Genomic DNA, 20865 nt, shown 5'->3' on the forward strand with positions numbered 1-20865 from the left:
ATGAAAAATTCGTGGGCCTCAATTTTTTGTTATTATAATTGAAATGTATTTTCTGGGGATTTGATAAATGTTCCATTGATGCATGAATTAAAAACCCAAATTGTTGGAGCTCATAATTTATATATCAAACATTATTTTAGTTTGGGTGGTTATTTTATATATAAAGGACGTATTTGATGATAACTATATTCAATATAATTAAATCGTATAATTAATTGAATCTTTTTTTATTGTTAAATATCCAATTGATTCAATGAAAAGTTTTTTACTTACGTGTAAAATTATTTTATAGAAGATTTTGCGATTGAAAATAAAAAAGAGAAAAATGAAAAAAAATAAAATTAATGGAGTCAAACACAAGTTGAACCACAGTATAATATTTTGTCACTTAAATGGAGTTGAGATTTTTATTTAATCACCCAATTTTGATATATTTAAATTTAATACTTCAAAATTTATATACATCTAAAATATTTAATATTGTTAAATTGAATACTCAGTCGAAAAGATGTCGATTAATTTAAATTAATCGACATATTTTCGACTGTTTCTTAAATTTTTTCAACATTGTGTTAAGTTTTATTTTGATTTATCACAACTGCTTTTAGAAAATAAACAATATACATGATTCAACATACTCCATGTCACGTTATAAGGATAAAATAAATTTGTATAAACAAATATCAATCACTAAGGAGAAAAAGAGGAAAAAAAAATTTATTGCGACACAATGCTTCGTGCACGGAACAATTGTGTTGCTCTTGGGTGTCAGGAGCACAATTGCCAGGGGTGAAATTGTTCTGTGCATCACGGAGCAAAACAATATGTTTGTTTTTAATTTTACTTTTTTGTCAATTTTTTTCATTAGGTGATTTGTTTAGTTTTTTTATAAAAATCTACCATAAATCTTCTATATTCTTTCGAAACTTATTTCGAGAATAATATCATAGACACATCAAATGATTTAAATGATATCGAAAATAGTTAAACGTATATCAAACGTGTGCGTTAAAAAATATGTATAACTCGTCTTTTTTTTTAAAAAAATCAATTATTTTATTAATGTTTATTATTTTTTCGCGACACTTTTTCCAATATAATTTATATCATTTTCTTTAAAAAAATTATATAGTATGACATTAACTTTTTTTTGAAGTAAAAATTCAAATCAGGCAAAACAGCAGCACTACACATGCATAGGAAGACCATTAGTAGTGATTTTAGGAGTGAAGTGGGATATTCAAGATAAAATAGTGAAACACAAAATACGTCATGAATGAATAGTGCTCGCCACATTCACTCTTTTATTTTAGTAGGGATAAAATTTTTGACGTCATTTATAAAATTTCTTAATAAACTTTTAAATTTTTTTTAATGTCAAAAGAGATATCATTTAAAAAATTAATAATTTCGATAACAAGCTAATTTTAAAAATTCATCGACAATTGTACAATAGTCAAATACATAAATCTTCTATATTCTCTCGAAACTCATTTCGAGAATTATATCATAGACACATCGAATGAGCTAAATGAATATAAAAAATAGTTAAACGTACATCAAACATGTGCGTTAAAAAATACGTATGACTCGTCTTTTTTTCTAAAAAAAAAGCAATTATTTTATTAATGTTTATTATTTTTTTCGCAACAACTTTCTCAATATAATTTATATCATTTTTTTAAAAAAAAAATTATGTGGTATGATGTCAACTATTTCTTTTTAATGTAAAAATTCAAATCAAGCAAAATAGCAGCACCACACAGACGTAGGAAGACCATTAGTAGTGATTTCATAAGTAAAGTGAGATATTACGATATATTCAAGGGTAAAATACGAAAACACAAAATATGTCATGAATGAATAGTGCTCGCCACCTTCACTCTTTTATTGTAGCAAGGATTTTTTAATGTCAAAAGAGACATCATTTAAAAAAAATTAAGAATTTCAATAAGAAACTAACTCTAAAAATTCATCGACGATTGTACAGTAGTCAAATGCATAAATCTTCTATATTCTCTCGAAACTTATTTCGAGAATTATATCATAGATACATCGAATGAATTAAATGAATATCGAAAATAATTAAACGTACATTAAACGTGTGTGTTAAAAATGCGTATAACTCATTTTTTAAAAAAAATCAATTATTTTATTAATGTTATTATTTTTTTACGACAATTTTCTCAATATAATTTACCTCATTTTCTTAAAAAATATTATGTGGTCTGACGTCAACTATTATTATTATTATTTGATGTAAAAGTTTAAATTATGCAAAACAGCAGCACCACACACGCGTAAGAAGACTATTAGTAGTGATTTCAAAAGTGAAGTGACATATTCAAGGGTAAAATATGAAACACAATACGTTCCGAATGAATAGTGCTCGCTACATTCACTATTTTCTTATAGCAGGATATGATTGAATGAACAGTGACAAGATATTTTTAAAGGGAGCAGCTACAATACATGAGTTGTATAAGTCAACAATCAACAGCAATAAAGCAATCATATTCATTTCATTTGGATGGATGAATAGTATAAATAATTAAAGAAAGATTTCAGTAAAATTAATGTTGAATGAGTTTAGCTACAGTAAGGAATCAATTTAGCCCCTGTTTGGCCCCCATTACGGGGAAAATTTAATGTATAGAATAGTGTTTTTTGAAAAATGAGTGGTTGAAAAAGAAAGAAAAATTTTCGATTTACGTGTAATATTATTTTATGGAAGATTGTGTGGTTGAAAATAGGAGAGAGAAAAATAGAATGTAATGTAATGTAATGTAATGAAAATCAAACAAGGGCTTAGTATGTAATGCCCCAAGATGAATGGTAATATTGGGATTCTCGGCAAAGAGGGATAATGAAAAACATAAGCGAATCTCCGAGTGCCACTTGCAATTGTACGTCTTGGCCAAAATCTAGCCACTCGATTGGATGCAACGTGCAATTTTAAGTGGAGAGACATCTTCTTGGCTCTCCCTGCAACAGAGACGGATTACATGTAATGGAGCTGCACTTACAACTTCATCTCCATTTTAATTCCCGTCCATTTTCAAAACCCATAATCCTCCCTAAATGCCCCTCTATTTCCACATTCTTTGCTCCAATTCTCAAGGAGGGGCAGGAGAAACAATCAAGATTATTATCGGATTTGTCATTCTCCCGGAGATTTGCGGTGGCGGAGGCCGCGGAGATTACACTGGAGCAGCCTGGAGGGAAGATGGTGGTGGAACTGGTGGGGGCCTTCAACGAGCTTATTGAGAGAATGAACAATACTGTGCTCTCTACTAGCTCGTCGCGGTTGCTATTCAAGGCCCTTAAGCTCTCTATTCCTATTCTTCACACTCTCCCGCCCGCCTCCGACGGCCGGTCTCCTCTTGAAAAGGCCTTTTCTATTGCTGTCATCCTTGCCGATCTTCAGGTCAACGCTCAACCCAATCCTTCACTCTATATTGGACAATTTATATTTTGATCAACAAACTAACTCCCAGTAAATTTGGGGTCGATTATATGAATTCTCTTTTCTTGTGCTATGTTCGGTTCATTGCTAAGTCCATTACTCTTCTCTTCTCTTTTGTAAGCACGTCTCTTTTATGTATGGCAGCCTTTTAATTCCCCAAAAATCATAGTAATATTAGTATTTGTCACAATTATAAATTTTGGCTAAACATGAAAATGAGAATCTAATGTCATGATTCTTGGAAAAAAATTACCTAAAATAGTTATTTCTCTCAAGAGTTTGATATGTGCTCAAATAATTATTTTGAGGCCCTTTAGCCTTCTCAGCCTTTTTTAGAAGAGCTCAAAATCGATCATATTTAATATTGGCTGCAGATGGATGCTGAGGTTATTTCTGCTGGAATGCTGAGAGAAGGTATAGAAGGAGGTGCCATATCCATATACGAAGTAAAGGATCGTATTGGTATTGGCACAGCCCATCTATTGCATGAAAGCATGCGTTTGAAAAATGTTTCTTCTAAAGTGGAAGTACTAGATGATGAGAGTGCTTCTGCACTGAGGAAATTTTGCCTGACATACTATGATATTAGGGCTATAGTGCTAGACCTCGCTCTAAAACTTGATACAATGAGGCACCTGGATTATCTCCCCAGGTACAAGCAGCAAGTAATTTCTCTTGAGGTTATGAAGATATATGCTCCACTAGCACATGCGATTGGAACCAATATTTTATCCCTGGAACTGGAGGATCTCTCATTCCAGTACCTTTTTCCGTGTTCCTACCAGTATGTTGACGCATGGTTGAGGAGCCACGAGACTGGAAGTAAGCCTTTAATAGATGTATACAAGGAGCAGCTTCTTCAATCCCTAAGTTCTGATCCCTTTCTAGCAGAAACAGTAGGAAATATGTCTATTGAAGGTCGTTATAAAAGTCGTTACAGTACCATGAAGAAACTATTGAGAGATGGACGTAAACCAGAGGAGGTGAATGACATCTTAGGATTAAGAGTAGTATTAAGTCCTTCATCTGGATTGAATTCATCCGGAGATAGTGAAAAAGCATGCTACAGGGTACGAGAAATCATCCAATCTGTATGGAAAGAACTGCCTAGCATGTCTAAAGACTATATTGCACATCCCAAGGCTAATGGGTACAGAAGTTTACATATGGTTGTTGATATTAGTGACAGTTGTAAAACAAGACCACTCATGGAAATACAAGTAAGAACAGCAGAGATGGATATGATGGCCACTGGTGGAACTGCTTCCCATGCGTTGTACAAGGGTGGGCTTACAGATCCAGCTGAGGTAAGAACTCTAGTTCTTGAGATGCAATCTAATAATCACTATCTCGTCCTCTTCAAAATCTACTTTCGCTTGGATTTCTCATTTGTTGTTAAAATCCCCCCCCCCCGGGCCCGATCGTCATCAGAATTGTAATTTTCATGGAGATAGTTATAAGCCAAGACCAATGTGGCCTGAAATTTTGTTAAAACTTGTATTATATTTTTGTGCAATCACCAGTGAATGATGTCACATTTCTTTAAACTAAGATCTTCTGCTGTTCACTAATTCACAGGCAAAGCGTCTTAAGGCGATCATGATGGCTGCGGCTGAACTAGCTGCTTTGCGTCTTAAAGATCTTCCTTCTGGAAATCCAGTTGGGCTTGAAATTGATTGTAGAGATCGGGTGTTCCGCCTTCTTGACAAAAATGGAGATGGTAAAATCAGCATTGAGGAACTTATGGAAGTAATGGATGAGCTCGGTGCTCAAGGGGAAGATGCTCGGGAGATGATGCGCCTGCTTGATGCCAACAGTGATGGTTCTCTAAGTTCAGATGAGTTTGATCTGTTCCAGAAACAGGTAAACATATATGGTAATGAGAGGCTTATGATTGTTCTCTTTCACTGTTAAAAATCTTACTCATGGATCATCTAGTTGACGCTTTATGCAAGAGTAACTGCCTCCAGGCTTGAGCATGTCATGTACAGAATTAAGTTTGTTTAGCATATGAATGCCATTTTCTGTGCATAATCCGGAAAAGACAGAAAGAGTCATGTCACTATGGTTTATGCTCTCATTTGATATCTCGTTGAAAGTTAGATATTAACTTTACTATCTATTTTCCATTGGAGAGTACGACATTCATATGCATCATTTGCGGTATAGATTTATATCTGAGTACTATTAGATAAGGTAGTACATCAGATTCTAAAATAAATGACGTAGAATCAGTGTTTATACTAGCTATACTCCATATTTTTGTGTTGTAACATGTGATTGGTTTTCCCTGTCTGTTTAATGTTGCAAAAGGTTAGAATAATAGGTATTTGGTGTTTATCATTTTCTCTCTTATCTATCGTATGCTTATGGCCTTATGCATTGCATTCATGTTCATTATGTAGGTTGAATTGATGCGTAATTTAGAAGATAGAGATGCTCAATACAAGACCCTTTTAAACAAAAAACTTGAAATGGGAGATAGCAGTGGGTTGATTCAGGCATACACTAAAGAACTTGGAGACAGACTTGCCATGAACTAGTTCTTATCGGGTACATTTAACTTACTGCAAATTACTTGGAGACCAGTTTACAACTCATTTGTCTTGCTTGTTCTGGTATGGGTATCTTCAGAACATATCAACCTGTAAAGAACTATTATGTAGAGTACTTCTACACTGTATAAATAGAACACTGTTTTCTCTTTGTTCTGGAACACTGATTTTTCTCTCTGATATTTTTAAAGCGAGTTATACGTAAATAAATATACGAAGGGGTCCATTTATAAGTATGCGAATTTGGATATATGTAAAAACTAAAAAGTAAGGAACAATCATTTCCTGCACCGCGTGAAGGGGTACATAAATGTTATCCAACATCCATCGTTTTACTGTTTAATCCGATTGTGTAGTCTCTATGCTGACACTGTATATAAAAGTTCATAGAAAGATGCAGCACTTAAATTCGATTTATTATGTAAATAGATTTTATTGAAGCTAAAGATGCAGGCTTATATGTGCCATTGATGTCATTCTTCTATAAAAACAAACCCCAATTTTCTGGGATGCATCTGCACTTATGTTACAGATTCCAAAAATTATTATAAAACAAATTTACAATCTATTTCTAGGCTTCCATCTGCTCTCTTTTACCCCCATACCTAATATCATTATCTAGTTTCAGCCTACCACATCATCGAGGATAAAACACTTGATGTTTTTCAAACCCCTTGACAGAATTGAGTAGAATAGAATAATATCAATTGGTATTCTGAATAGTCTTTGAATACATTTCTTAGTTACTTCACAAGCATTGTTGCCGTCTACCTCCAAGTTTTAGACCTCTGCGGCTAGTAGCTCCTGGCTTCCCAATACACCCAAATCACTAGATAGCTTTTCACATAACTGCATAAAGCACCGTACGAGAAACTGTTGGTAATATGTATGCCAATAAAAGGGGAGGACAAGGAGAACTGCTAGAGGAATACCTGTCTGTATACTGTAGGATCACCGCATGATTTTCGCAACTCAACCACATACAAGGATGGGCTTATCTCAAAAACCTGCCAGAAATGGGAAATTAGGAAAATAATTAAAAATTTTAAGGCAATATTATGCCCTGTGTTCTAAAATATCATCCCTTAAGATACTTACTTCTGCAGTTACTGAGAGAATGCCAGGGCTTTTCTGACCTTTGTGCACTTGTATTACTTTCAACTGCACAAATCAACAGAAAAACCTAAATTATTCTAAAATTGTAGTGAGTTTTCACCTAAATCTTGTTGCAATTAACATCATTATAAAATGCCATCAGGATAATATTCTAGTAAGATTGAACTCAATTTTTTTGCCAGCCCAATTTTTCCGAAGAAAGAAATTAAGAGGGACGATACTAACCTTTCCATTTTTCTTCTGGACTTGATATCCCATCTGGAGTACTGTATTTTCTATACTCTCAAGCAATGCTTTTCGGGAATGATTTGATGTAAATCTGATTTTTCTCTCAGAAACATCCTGAAGGAAAATAATTTTGTTCTTACATTGACAATAAATTGTGTGAAGCTGCTAATTCTTTATTGTCGTCCTTACCTCTTTTTCAAAGAAGCCGGAAAGATCTAGGCAAGAGGACATTCCGATCAGCTGAAAGGCATTGATGACGGATGGTGATTCTGGATCTTTTTCTGCATCTAATGGCTGTAGAATGGATAGGTAACACAATTAATTTAAGAGAAGAATTTGTGAAATGAAACTAATTCAAACAATGAAGGATTAGCTTCAAATTACCTCATGTATTGATGATGCTTCATCATCTGATGCATTTTCTTCAGTTTCTTCTTCAATAGGATCTACAGGAGTGTAGTCTTGTTTGAACCACAAATCTTCTTTTATCTCTGCCATGGTAATCCGTGTATGTGGGTTGGGATCTAAAATCCTCTTTATTAAGCTTTTGGCTCCTGGCGATAGCCACTTGGGTATCTGAACATCCCCCTTGAGAATCTGCTATGCAATTGGGAGATTATAGATTTACAGTGTTTCTAAAACTTAAAGAAGAGAAAATCATGGTGATGCAAGGACTACCTTCTGATAGAGTACTGCCATATTTCGATCATCAAAGGGTAGGTACCCTGTAAGAATCACATACAAGATAACACCACAGGACCATGTATCTGAGGTTGCACCATTGTAACCTCTGTTAGATAGAATTTCGGGGGCAACATAGTTTGGACTTCCACAAGTTGTATGCAACAATCCATCTTCCCTAAGATGTTGTGGTAATGCACTGAGGCCGAAATCAGTTATCTTCACATTTCTCTTGGCATCGATCAACACATTTTCTAGCTGTGTTCTAGAAGAGAAAACATTAGAGGATATAAAAGAATCATACTGTAATGTGAAAGCATTATGATGATCAGCAGCAGTGTTTTTATACCTTGAGATCTCTGTGAAAAACACCATTGTTATGGCAGTAACTAACCCCATCAATTAACTGATGAAAGAGCTTCCTGCCTTCAGATTCTGAGAGTTTTCCTTTGGATGCCTGTGAAATCATCCACCATTGATCAACATTCCAAACAAAATTTTCCATATCCCAAAGTGGGACGAAGCCTTTATGTATAGCAAAAGTGAGAACTGCTACATGTACAGAATTTTTGTACAGATTTGTTATCTGCAACCCAGTTTCTGTACGAGTAACAAAATTGTGGAGAAGTTACTTACAATCCTGTCAAACAGTTCACCGCCATTCACATATTCGAGAACCATGAATATCTTGGTTTTGCTTGCCAAGACCTGCTGGGTTGTTCATAAGTAAAGAGAAACACTATTACAATGCACAAACATGATTTAGAAGATTACATTTTTTTGTTAATAAAAACTTAAATTTCTAGTCAAGTAAAACCAAACATGCTCTTAGTCATTCACATGTTGAAACTTGTCGATTAATCTTGAACTAATATCTCTTGACTTGATGGTTTGACTTCGCGTGCCTAGAAGAAAAAGAGCATTGATCAATCCCGATCAATAGTGTTGAGTTTGGCCACGAGAAAGAATTGTGATTCTTTGATTTCGTTGGCATCTACTAATTGTCACGACTATTTTGCACATCGGGCAACCTTTCATCGCGTCCCCAGTTGAGTTGTCGTGCTCAGCCTTGCTATGGTCAAGTAGCAACTTTCTAGTTCAGCAAAGATTAATTGGATAGAGTTTGGTAGCTCGTGTGTTGTCCAAAATTATTGTTTGGAAAATGTTTTCTAGGGCGGCTAGTTCATGGAAATCGTCAAGATATGGCCCACCCTCGACCAATCAGGACGTTATGTAGGTATAATAATTATAAAAAAAATGACCTGTCATGCTAATCTTAATAAATAATTGTCCACAACGCAACAGGAAAAATACTTGGTGCCTGAATCCAAGTTGTTGTGTCCTTCCTCAATATTCATAGGGCAATGCCAATTCCATGTTTATCTGCTAGAAAATACTTGTTGTACTTTTACATAATCATCTACATAATGTTTTACATATTGATAAGGTGTCAAAAAAAGAGTAATATTTATTATTATTATTATTATTATTATTATTATTATTATTATTATTATTTTTTTTTTTTTTTTTATTAAATTTTTACGCTCAGGTGACAACGACATATGCTGATTCCTAACCAAATGTGAATTTGGATTTCATATATGTCAAGAAGAAGCAAAACCTGGCATGGAAGGTTATATACCTCGTATAATCTGACAACGTTTGGATGCTTGAGAAGTTTTAAGGTGCCAATCTCCCTCTTTATCTGCAGTCTTCAATGTAAGTAACTAAAATAGAGAAAGATGAATGTTTGGAGCAACAAACGCGTAAAAAGAACTACCTGATCGGTTATGTTGAGGTCGAGGATCCTGTTCTTCTCCAAGATCTTGATAGCAAAGGACTGGCCAGAATCCAAGTTTTTCGCGTACTTAACTTTACCGAAATTGCCTTCTCCAAGAGTCCTCCCAAGCTCGTATTTTCCCAAACGCATACCCTTCTTTTCTTGTGTCAATACCATATCAGTATCACACAACGAGGTGTTTTCGTACTGGCTTCTTCTACCTGTACCTCGTTCCCCTTTACGATCCTCCTCTATATAAGCCTATGCAAAGGCAGGAAGGGAGGCTTATATATACGAGTTTATAGTGATCCTTTATCCAATTTTATGAAAGCCGGAATTTTACGTTTTGTTGAGCTTTCAAGCCGTTGAAACGGTATTTCAACTATTGCCTCGCGGAAGGAGTAGGGAGTTTCTTATACACCTCTACCATTATTATATAATATGAGTTGATTTTACAAATAGTCACTCAAGTTTCGATAAATTTTCAAATTGGTCCTTCAAAGTATTTTTCTTTTATAATTGATGTTACATCATTTGTTCTTAAACAATTTTTGACTCATTCAGTCACTAAAGTTAATTAACGTTACATCACAAGTCAGCCTGTTAGTGTTGCACGTGTCAATGGGGGGCAAAGAGGTCCTCCATGTCCTCAACATGCCGATGATTTCTGGGAGGTGGGTTGGACGTGAATTAAAATATCTTCATTTGTTGCTTCATTTAATTTTATTTTTTTTAAAGATAGGATTTAAACTTAATTCCATAAAAAAAGAGTCGGTGCAAAGACAACACATTTTGCCATCGCTACCCCTAGGTGCTTATTTTGGAGTCTCGATGCAAAAAAATAAAAGCAAAATACGTAAAAAAATGTTCAATCCAAACATAATTTAATTTTGCTCTGCATAAAATGTATAGTGTTCAAATATGGATGTTAAATTGGATAAGTCATTAAAATGTGTGTAAAATCTTGTACGTCTTTACCATATTTTTCTCAAACTAATTATCAACGTTTACTGAATTTGACTAAAATTCATTGTAATTTCCAAAAATTTCCTTAATAGATCGAATATAGTACGTGGTTAGTATGATGCTCAGTTCCTTAAACTTATGTACACATCAATATTATTAGGCATTACAACGGATTATACGTTTTTCCACTAACAGAGTGACCAACGATGTAATGTATGATGTTAGTTAAGTTCAACGAGTAAATGAGTAAAAAAAAAACAAATCTTTAGGATTTAACTTAAAATTTTTGAAAAACTTCAATGACCATTTATGAAATTATCTCGTTATCATATATGCGATAAAATATAAATAAACACATTCAATTCGTGTCCATAAATCTATTGAGTGATTTCAGGTTAATAAATTATCAAATTTTATATGTGAACTCTTAGCTACGCAAATTAATAATTCAATATAATTAATGATCAATTCCAGTTTATGTGGGGATGTCGTAAGATTAGGTTGAAAATTATTGCTATCCACGAGATTCACGATTTTGCCATTATTTTGGGATCATCTTCGTCACGTTATCCTTTGTGTACACTTTCACTCTTTTGATTTGCTGAATACATGTGATGAGTTGTCTGCACCGACCCATGCGCATGTGAAGGGGACAAAGTCAACATTTTTCGAGATAGCATTAGGAAGACGATAAAAAAATTTAGAATATTTTGATAAAAGTTATATAATTTTTAAGTTACGAGTTCCATGATGTGTATAGTTAAAATTAATTGATCATTTTGATCTCTACTTTTTATGATTTCCCAAACATGCACTAATTTTATTTTATTTTTTTATTTTATCATTTTAATAATAATAATAATTATTATTATTATTATTATTTTAAAGTTTGCTCAATTTGACAACAATCTTTGAAGGGTGAAAATGCTTGTAATATCTAGAGGATTTTGCTACTTATACAAAAAAATGGTACATAAATAGTTACCGAAAATGACGTAGAGGGAAAAGATTGAATGAAAATTTGGCTGTCTTATAAATTGACAAATGATAAAGTGTCATGTAAGTATTATGCAATCGTTTATATAAATTTTGATATACATATAACAAAGTCAACATTTTAATAGTCAAGCAGGTTGTAAATGTAATGTAGGGATTCTTTTAGCTCTCGTTTGGTCCCCATTTTTTAAAATGAAAATGGGTGACATAGATTTTTTTTTGAAAAATAAGTGGTTGAAAAAAAAAGGAAATATTTTCGGTTTACATATAATAGAAGAGAGAAAAAAATGAAATGTAATTTAATGGGGACCAAACGGGGGCTTTAAGTGATTTAATGGATCTCAAGTGAATTTTTGTCAACCTTTAATCAAAATTTAATTAGACGAGTTTCGTGTATAATTAAAATTTAAAAGAATCATTTTAATTAAAATTTAAAAGAATTATTTAAGCGATAATTAATATTTGCCGTGAAAGATAGAGCATTGTATTAAGTTCGCTTTTAATGAAGTTTTTAATGTGCCATTAATACTATGGGAAATACTATGTGTACACCTGGTGTACACATATGCATTACACCCCTTTTATATGAAGGGGAATCCGCGAATATTTTCCTAATACTATAAGAAGCAATCCCACCTTATAAAATGGGCACCACTTGTGCTTCTGGTAAAGGACATTCTTGAGTGCTTTCGAGGCATGTTCGTTAAGTAGATGTTGACTTGGTGTTATTTTTGAGGATATGATTGGGTGAAATCGCTAATTGAGTGCAATGATTAGGAAGGTGTTTGGAGGAGATTAAAATTAAATTTTTTTAGTAGATTTTAATAAAAGTTTTTGAAATGTATAGTTGAAAAGTTATGGAATTTATGAAAGATGTGATTAATATTGATTGTTTGATTTTGACTTAAATTAAAATCAGATTTTAATCAAAATAAAAAAATATAGGTGTAGCATGCCAACAATAAACATAAATTAATCAGTACACACACCACACAAATTGACACGCACTCAATGCGCAAAACGCAGTGAGAACACACAAATAATCACACAAACACGTGCACACATACAACAAATTATGTCCGCACGTATTTATGTATAAAAAATGATTTTCTTCACACAAACCAAAACACATACCATACGCAAAAATTGTAAGCGCAATAAAATTTGAAATTGATCTCTTGCTACCAATGACTAGGATGACAATCAACAGTGAATTTTTTTTTTTTATTCTGTTTATTGTGAGCAAGAGGTCAGACCTGCAACAATATTTATGTGTGTTATGATCCTTGCGTGTTTATTTATGCATTATTGGGTGCAAATAATAAATAAAAAACACACAACAAAAAAAAGTCAAAATCTTTTGTCCTTATCTGAAATAATGGTGTTAAGAATGCAATATTTTGATTTTGTTTGATAACTCATAATGATCCCGAAAATTGAGACAAAAAAAAAAATCATTTATATATTTTGGAACGGCCTATTTCGACGAGTTGTAACTTTTGCTGCGTTTGGCAGTTTCGTAAGCGGTTAAGGATGCGATAAATTAGTCTATGAGCACTTCGAAATGATATTAAGAATATAAAATTTCAACTTCATATAATATTCTCGTAATACTTCCGAAATTTGAGATCGTAAATAGGGAAATAAGGGGGTGGGGCAGCTTATGTTGGGTGTGGGATGTATTGGGGGTCAGGAAATAATAATGAAGTATGGTGCCACATTAGATTTTTTGAATTTCTGTATCTTTCATGTGATCAATTTTCTATCCGTGAAGTATTATTAAATAATAAATACGTAATATAAAAATGAAAAGGAGAAATCCACGTAAACGAAGATGTGTGGATCAAAAGTCAATTGAAAATTTCTTGCACAGGGTTCAAATATGATTTGATTCTTCAACCCTACTTGGTGTATAAGGTAGGTTCACACCAACACCTCACATGGGTGTGGGTGAATTAAATTTTGGCCATTGTTTATTTAGGTGGAGCCAATGCATTTGTGAGTGTTTCCTATACATTTTTTATGAAGTACAATCTATACACACAGATTTATTCTTGATTCTTTCCTCCATGATTTTTTGAAGTTCAAACACAAAACTTTGAGATAGAAAAGTCTATATAAATTACAAAAGTGTTACATGTACAACAATTTGTACAATCCTGTCTGGATCTGCGATTAAAATAATCAAAGGTCTCACATGTGAGAGGGCTGTGACTTTCACATGTTGTACAATTATCTTTATTGTATAAATTATCTTCTTTTACTATACTTCCAAAAACAAGTTCATTTCTCTTTCAAAGAAAAGAAAAATGTTCCAAGTTTCGATAGGATTTTAAATCATTATTTTTATTTTTATTTTCAAAAAAAAAAAAGGAAAGAAAAAAAGAGAGGTGAAGAAAAAAAATAAAAAAAAAAATTGAATTCCAACCTCATTCATTCACATTGAATAAAAAAAATTAGAAATTTGTTCTAAGTATAAAAACAAGAGGTCAATTTTCAATCGAACTCTAAACAAAATTTATCCATTTATTTGCTCATAGTACCAACTAGCACAGTAACGTAGCGGAAGGCACCTAAATCAGACATTTAAAAAAAAAAAATTAAATAAACAAATGAAATAATTAAATGGACCATGTTGATTTTAAATAATTAACCATTTAACTCTATTAAAACCTAAAGTCTATTAAAGTCCATCCTACTTTTAGAGAACCCATTATTATAATGAACTAATTTTTAATTTAAATATGATTGAATGGTTATCAAATTTCTGCATAAATAGGGAAGAGAAAACATAAGCTAAAGCCTAAAGAGTTGGAAAAAATACAAGTTAGCAAAAAGTCCTAGAGAAAATTTCAAAGGTCCGAAGGAAGAAGAGAATAAAATCTCTCAAATTCAAGGTCGAAAATTCCAAGAAAAACAAAGGATATTTTTTTTTTCTCAAAATCCAAATCAAAAGCAAGTTTAAATTGAAGTTTCGAAGTCCAAGTCTAAAACAGGCCAAGTTATTAACAAATTTAAATTTCAACAAACCTTGAAATCTAGGATTCAAGTCACATGACCTCTTATTTTCAAGCATTCGAGTCATCGATTGGACAATCCTACAATTTCTCAATCACAAGATAATCGACCTATTTTGTATTTCACAAGAAATTAATTTGTAAAAATTTTCATATTTGTATACATGAAATTTGTTATAAAAATGCATAATCTTATATGTAAAATTGAGTAACGAGTGTCTACCATTATGTTGTAATTTGACTCAAATTCTAATGAGTATTAGAGTTGGTTGAAATGGTCTTGAAAAGATTAAATTATGGGTTGGGGAGAAAAATTGTTGCATTTTTTGCTAGCTTGGCGCTTTAACGGAGAGATTATACGACTTGGGCCCGTTTCGCGTTTTAATACATTTCAAAAAAAAAAAAAGTCACTTTTGTAAAAAAAAAAAAAGGAACATATTAGAGTTGATTACAATGCTTTGAAAAACAAAAACAAGGCTACTAGTGCTATAGAGAAAGGAAATCAACCTAAAAACACAGTGGATGCTGATATTATGGAAGAACGAAAAAGTAAAGAAGAGGTTCTTGTGATTTCTGACATGGATTCCAAACTTTATGTGGAATGGGTTCTTGACTTGATGAGTCGATGTGTACTTTTCATATGTGTCCCACATGGACTAATTAACAACATATGAAGGAGTTTCGAGAGAGCAGTGATTATGGGAAACAATGTGCCTTGCAAAATTGTCGGAGTTGATACAATCAAAGTCATAATGTTTGATTGGCTTTTAGAACACTTACATGTGTAATGCATGTTCTAGAACTAAAGCAAAATCTCATATTTATGAGTACACTTGACATAAAGGTTTATAAATATATTGGTGAAGGTGGAGTTTTGATGGTGAGTTGGGGTGCCATTGTTGTCATGAAGAGATATAAAGCTCTACACAATTGTACATTTTGTAGGATTTCACAGTTATAGGGATGTAGTATAGTTTTTACTTCTTTGACAGATGAGGAAGTTACAAAACTTTAACATATCCGGCTTGGGCACATGAGTGAGAATGGTATGACAAAATTAAGTGGGGGAGGACTTATTGATGGACAGAAGACCAATAAAATGAAGTTTAGTGAGCATTGTACTTTTGGGAAATAGAAAAAAGTTAGATTCACTAAAAGAAGACACAACACGAAGGGAATACTTGAATATATCCATTCAAATCTTTGGGAACCGAAGATAGTGCCTACTAAAGGAGGTTTTTATCACTTTTTAATAGTAATTGATGATTTCTCCAGGAAGGTTTGGATTTTTTTTTGAAATAGAAAAATAGTGTGTTTGAGACTTTAAAGAAATGGAAAACAACAATGGAAAAGAAGAGAGGAAAGCAGGTAAAATGTCTACACATAGATATGAGCTGGAGTTTTGTTCAGATGAATTCAATAACTTTTGCGCATTTTAAGACACTTGGTAGTGCTTAAAACTCCGTAACAAAATAGTGTAGCGGAACGGATGAATAAAACCTTGGTGGAAAAGGTTCGTTGTATGCTTTCAAATTCTACATTGCCTAAGATTTTTTTGGATTGAACCTTATTACAGCTTGTTTTCTAATTAATTGCTCACCCTCATTGCCATTAAGAAAAAGACATCAAAAGAGGTATGGTCTAGAAAACCTTCTATTATTCTGATTTGAAAAATTTTGGGCATTCTATTATGCTTATGTGGATAATGAAAAGTTAGAGCTTAGGTCTAGAAAATGCATCTTTCTTGGGTATTAATCATGTGTGAATGTATATAAGTTGTGGTATCCTGAGACAAAAAAGTTAAAGGTCATTAGAGATATAGTGTTTGATGAACTTGCTATGAGATCTCAAGCTACCGCGTCATGTGTACCCTATCAATATCAATGTTATTCAGTTAACTTTATGCCCCTGTTTGTTATCCATTTTCTCCTATTATTTTTCATTATTTTTCCTACAGTACTCATTTTGAACCATACATTCTTCATTAAAATAATATTATACGTAAATCTAAAATTTTTCCTTCATTTTTAACCACACATTTCAACATCAATCACTATTCCACAATGCATTTTTCCCAAATAATGGGTGACAAACACACCCTATATATCCCTTGAAAATTTTCTTTAATTTTCGTATGTCGTACAAGAATTACTTCCAAGCAAAAATCCAGAGCTTTTGGACCGACACATGAAACTTCACCCATTATTAGTGTCCTTTTAGGATGGCAATCAAACCGAGCAGCCTCGTATTTGGACGAGCCCGAGCACAAGCCGAGCGGTTTGTGGGCTTGTAAAAAAATGGAAACAAAAGAGTAAAAAATAAAAATAAAATATACTTGATGTGGGTAGATGGGCCAAGCCCGTTCGGCCCATTGCCACCCCTAAGTGTCCCTGGTCACAGAATTTTGCAAGTTTGGGGGATGATAGATGATGAAATGTGATAAAAGTTGTTTTTCAAACTAAAATGAAGTTAAACAAATTAAAGTTTAGTAACCCAGTCGAGCCTTCGTTGAAAGTTCAGTTATTTTCTTCCAAATAACACTGCTTAAAATATGGTACAATGTTTAATGGTTACAAACAGTAAACACGCTGAAATGGAACACACTTCGGAAAACCCGAAAGAAAGTTGCCAAGGCAGTCAAAGCGTGAAGACCAGTAGCAAATGAAGGAATATGTTTTTTCAAGTCTCGAAAAACCGTAGCTCTATCATGAACTCTCTGTGTCTGGGCGCATACCAAGCAATAGCCTTTGCTGAACCCAGAACTTGCAAGGCATATTCGACAGCAAATACGGGATCCTTCACACTTAAATACAAGTCTTTCTTCAGATCAATTGTCACTCCCGAATCGATTCTGAAGCTGAATGGTCCAGCAATCTGCATTGAGCCATTGAGGTAGGCATACAGAGGGAAAAAATGTGAATAACCTACTGTAAGTGATAAAAACAAGAAGATGGTAATGCTACTTTAAGTACCTGCTGCTGAAATGAAAGCGAGGCAGTGGGACAAATTGCCTGAACTGCTTGCACAGTAGGTGTTTCAGAATTATAAAGATCGCATGCCAGACGTGTGGCACCAGACAGGAATTTTGACCCAGAAGGAATATCTAGCCGTCCATAAAACTGAGTAAGGTCAAGAAACCTCCTTTGGAAATTTCCGTGTTGAGCAGAGAGCGATGCACTTGCAAAAAAATCAGCTAAAATCGCAGAATTTGCTCCTCTGGCTTGAAGACAGAAGCCTTTTGAATTCAATGACCCATCTTCTACTTGGGTTCTGATTGAATTCTCTCCAATAGAAGCAGTGATGACAGCACCTACAGTGCCAAGGAAGTACAGTCAAGAAAAGAATGAAGTCTTAACAAATCATTTATAGAGATGCCAGAGAAGTATATTTAACTGATGAAAGTAACGTTATGTTAAGCTAAATAACTACTCCTAGGAATGATTTGGTTAAAAAATAAGCACTAAGCATTTAGGTATCATATCAGTGTCATTACATGCATCCTTGCTTTGGGTTGTTACAGGATACATTGCCCATATTCTCAATCATTACTTATTAAATCAGGCCTTAAATGAAAATTCGAATTCTCCGACATTGAATTTTTATTAACTCAATAAAAGACAACAAAGAATTTTTGGACACGCCTGGACACCAGTCATACAGCGTTTTCATTTAAGATAGGTAGGTATTGATCACTATAATATTACACTTTCAAGAGTCACAAAGCTGCCTGTACTTACCTAAGATTCCTGATGCTGAAATATGAGGGCTAGAGAGAAAGATGTCATAAGGTTGCACCATTTTCATCTTTGGTGCTTCACTTCTCCAAATGTCGACATTTTTCTTGCAAGAAACTGCACATTTCGTACAGAGACCTGGAAGTATAGAAGCAGGAACTCTGCTAGTCGGCTGGCCTTCATATGGTTTTGGATTACCTGTTGTATGGTTGATGCAGAAACGACAGCTTGTACCAGAATCAGAAGCAATTGGTGCAAGATCCATTGAGATAGAGAATGGAACGTCCCAGTAGTTACCATGCTGATCAACAAAAAGTGCGGGGGAAGCTGCCTCCACAGTTAGATTGTGAAGTGGAAACTACGAAGGAAATCATAAAACATTATCATGCATCGAACAGATCACACGTATACTGTAAATCCATTATGAAACAGAACACAATTAAAAGTTCTAAGAGTTTGGGTACAGGAGTTGGGTATTGGCATGCACACAAGAATTGGATCCATCAAAGTCTACCGTTGATGCTAAAAATGAAGCATCTATTTGCCATTGCATAGTCTGAGATTTGGGCGTCAGACATTCTGCATTCACTTAAAAAGTTGCATATTAAGGGTTTGTGTAACATAGTTTGGAACTACAAAAGGAGTTAGATAAATGCCAACACATTAGAAGTTAGAACACACGAAAAACAAAGTACATCAGGTAAACGTTATTTCCTCACTCACAAGTAACATAATGACTAACCATTTACCAATATAGTGATGATAAAGGTTTAAAAAAATCATCCATCAAAAACAGTTCAAGTTTAATTTAGAGATCAATAGTCATACACGCTTGCCTTGTGATGAAATACTGCTTTCTTTCGAGGAGTGTTTTGATCACCATGTGTTTCTAAGCTAAGTGTCAATACATCATCCGGTGTTAACAACAACTCTGAACAGAAATTGAGGCCATAGAAAGATTGATCAGAAAGATGTCTCCTAATATTTTGCAACCACGAGGAATCTGACTCTTGCCTGAACCCCTTCGTCCTGAGAGAAGTCACAAACTTCTGTACATTGAACTGACCAAGTAAAGTCATAAACCTGCATGACTTTGAAACAAATATCAGTCAATTTCTATTCCTCCATGTTGACTTAGAAAGGAATAGAAAGGAAAAAAACAGAAAGGAAGAAAATGGTTGCACTTAACAATTCACTGACATGGTAAAAGGAAGTCCATCTGTGAGTTTAAGAATATGTCGGTTTCTTTCTTTTACTACATATATTGTAGGGAGATATAAGAAGAGGGATCTGAAAGGCTTTAAATTTACAAGCAAGGACACATTTTGTATATCTTCCTTGTGCACAGTTCCATTTTAATTTTAATCTTTTCTGAAATCCAATCAAAGATTAAATTAATGAAACAGCACGAACAAAATTAACCCAATGAAGTAGTAGAAGAAGCTATATTGTGGGCAACTCTAATAGAGTCATGTGGAATAAACAGACAAGAACCACGTCCAAAAAATAAACAAATTTGTCTCTTCTGATTTCGCTACTCCCAATATTCCCCGTATCATAACTAATAGTATCCATTTCTTTCTACAAGTCCTACAAAGAGGTTGACAGTGGAAAGGAAACATGGAACTATAAAATTGACAAAACTCAAGTATCATATGGCTAATTTCACAATCTGCCAGAGAAGAATACAGAAATGCTCAGTTAAGATCAAAGGGTGAAGGAGAACGTACCAGGTTTCGCGATAGAGAGAGAAGACGCGTTGAAGAGAAAGGCCTACATCTCCATAGTGGGAAAAGGAGGGGACTAAAGGCATAAACATGAAGCGCTGGAAGAAATCAATCTGCTTGGGACGAGAAAACCTGGGCCCACGAGAAATCCCCAAATGGAGTGGGTCGCCAGGAACAGGGCGGGCTACGCCGTCAAGGGTCACCGGCGTTGACACATCCACGTCCCAAAACCCTCCATCCATCACCCATCTCAGCTTCTTCATTATTCTCTTTCTTTGTAGGACGATGCCGGCGCCACCGCACCACTGGAAACAGTACAAACATGCACTGAAACGATCGCTATGTACATATAGGGTAAATTTCACCAGGGTCCTCAAACCTTTTGCGAATGTTCCACCCTTGTTCCCGACTTACCAATTGCTGCGCTCATATCTCTAAACTTCTAAAAATGGAAGTTCCTGCCTCATGAAAAACAGTGGGGGTTTGTTTGATTGGAAAAATGGAATTTGGTTAGAAAGAAAATGAATTTCAAAGAATTTAATTGTCTAAAACTTATTTTATTAGAAATTGTCAATTAAACGTGTTTGATTAATATAATT

The 20865-nt window shown here is 33.9% G+C and overlaps 3 protein-coding genes across 6 annotated transcripts; 1 reads left to right on the top strand and 2 right to left on the bottom strand.

Moving 5' to 3' along the window:
• Positions 1-2889: 2889 nt before the first annotated feature.
• LOC111373100 (probable GTP diphosphokinase CRSH, chloroplastic) lies at positions 2890-6233 on the top strand. Its single transcript, XM_022995579.1, has 4 exons — positions 2890-3427; positions 3841-4773; positions 5045-5329; positions 5872-6233. Exons 1-4 carry the CDS (start codon positions 3011-3013, stop codon positions 6007-6009), a joined length of 1773 nt encoding a protein of 590 aa, XP_022851347.1. The 5' UTR covers positions 2890-3010; the 3' UTR covers positions 6010-6233.
• A 236-nt stretch (positions 6234-6469) lies between these two features.
• LOC111373101 (CBL-interacting serine/threonine-protein kinase 1-like) lies at positions 6470-10237 on the bottom strand. Of its 2 annotated transcripts, none has more exons than XM_022995581.1 (11): positions 9827-10237; positions 9689-9751; positions 8683-8754; positions 8396-8503; positions 8044-8304; positions 7750-7962; positions 7555-7659; positions 7363-7479; positions 7120-7182; positions 6954-7028; positions 6470-6870 (listed from the first exon to the last, which is right to left on the bottom strand). In XM_022995581.1, exons 1-11 carry the CDS (start codon positions 10001-10003, stop codon positions 6802-6804), a joined length of 1323 nt encoding a protein of 440 aa, XP_022851349.1. In that variant the 5' UTR covers positions 10004-10237; the 3' UTR covers positions 6470-6801. The 2 variants fall into 2 exon arrangements, with proteins under 2 accessions (XP_022851349.1, XP_022851348.1); XM_022995580.1 differs by having other exon boundaries at positions 8683-8757.
• Positions 10238-17289: 7052 nt separating this feature from the next.
• On the bottom strand, positions 17290-20714 carry LOC111373102 (protein TRIGALACTOSYLDIACYLGLYCEROL 4, chloroplastic-like). 3 transcript variants are annotated; one of them, XM_022995583.1, is made up of 5 exons: positions 20270-20714; positions 19376-19622; positions 18543-18840; positions 17778-18115; positions 17290-17679 (listed from the first exon to the last, which is right to left on the bottom strand). In XM_022995583.1, exons 1-5 carry the CDS (start codon positions 20527-20529, stop codon positions 17485-17487), a joined length of 1338 nt encoding a protein of 445 aa, XP_022851351.1. In that variant the 5' UTR covers positions 20530-20714; the 3' UTR covers positions 17290-17484. The 3 variants fall into 3 exon arrangements, with proteins under 3 accessions (XP_022851351.1, XP_022851350.1, XP_022851352.1); XM_022995582.1 differs by having other exon boundaries at positions 18543-18897; positions 20270-20713; XM_022995584.1 differs by having other exon boundaries at positions 18543-18897; positions 19376-19630; positions 20270-20400.
• Positions 20715-20865: the final 151 nt, after the last annotated feature.

This window comes from Olea europaea, unplaced genomic scaffold (assembly GCF_002742605.1).
Source record: "Olea europaea var. sylvestris unplaced genomic scaffold, O_europaea_v1 scaffold1070, whole genome shotgun sequence".
Lineage (NCBI taxonomy): Eukaryota > Viridiplantae > Streptophyta > Magnoliopsida > Lamiales > Oleaceae > Olea > Olea europaea.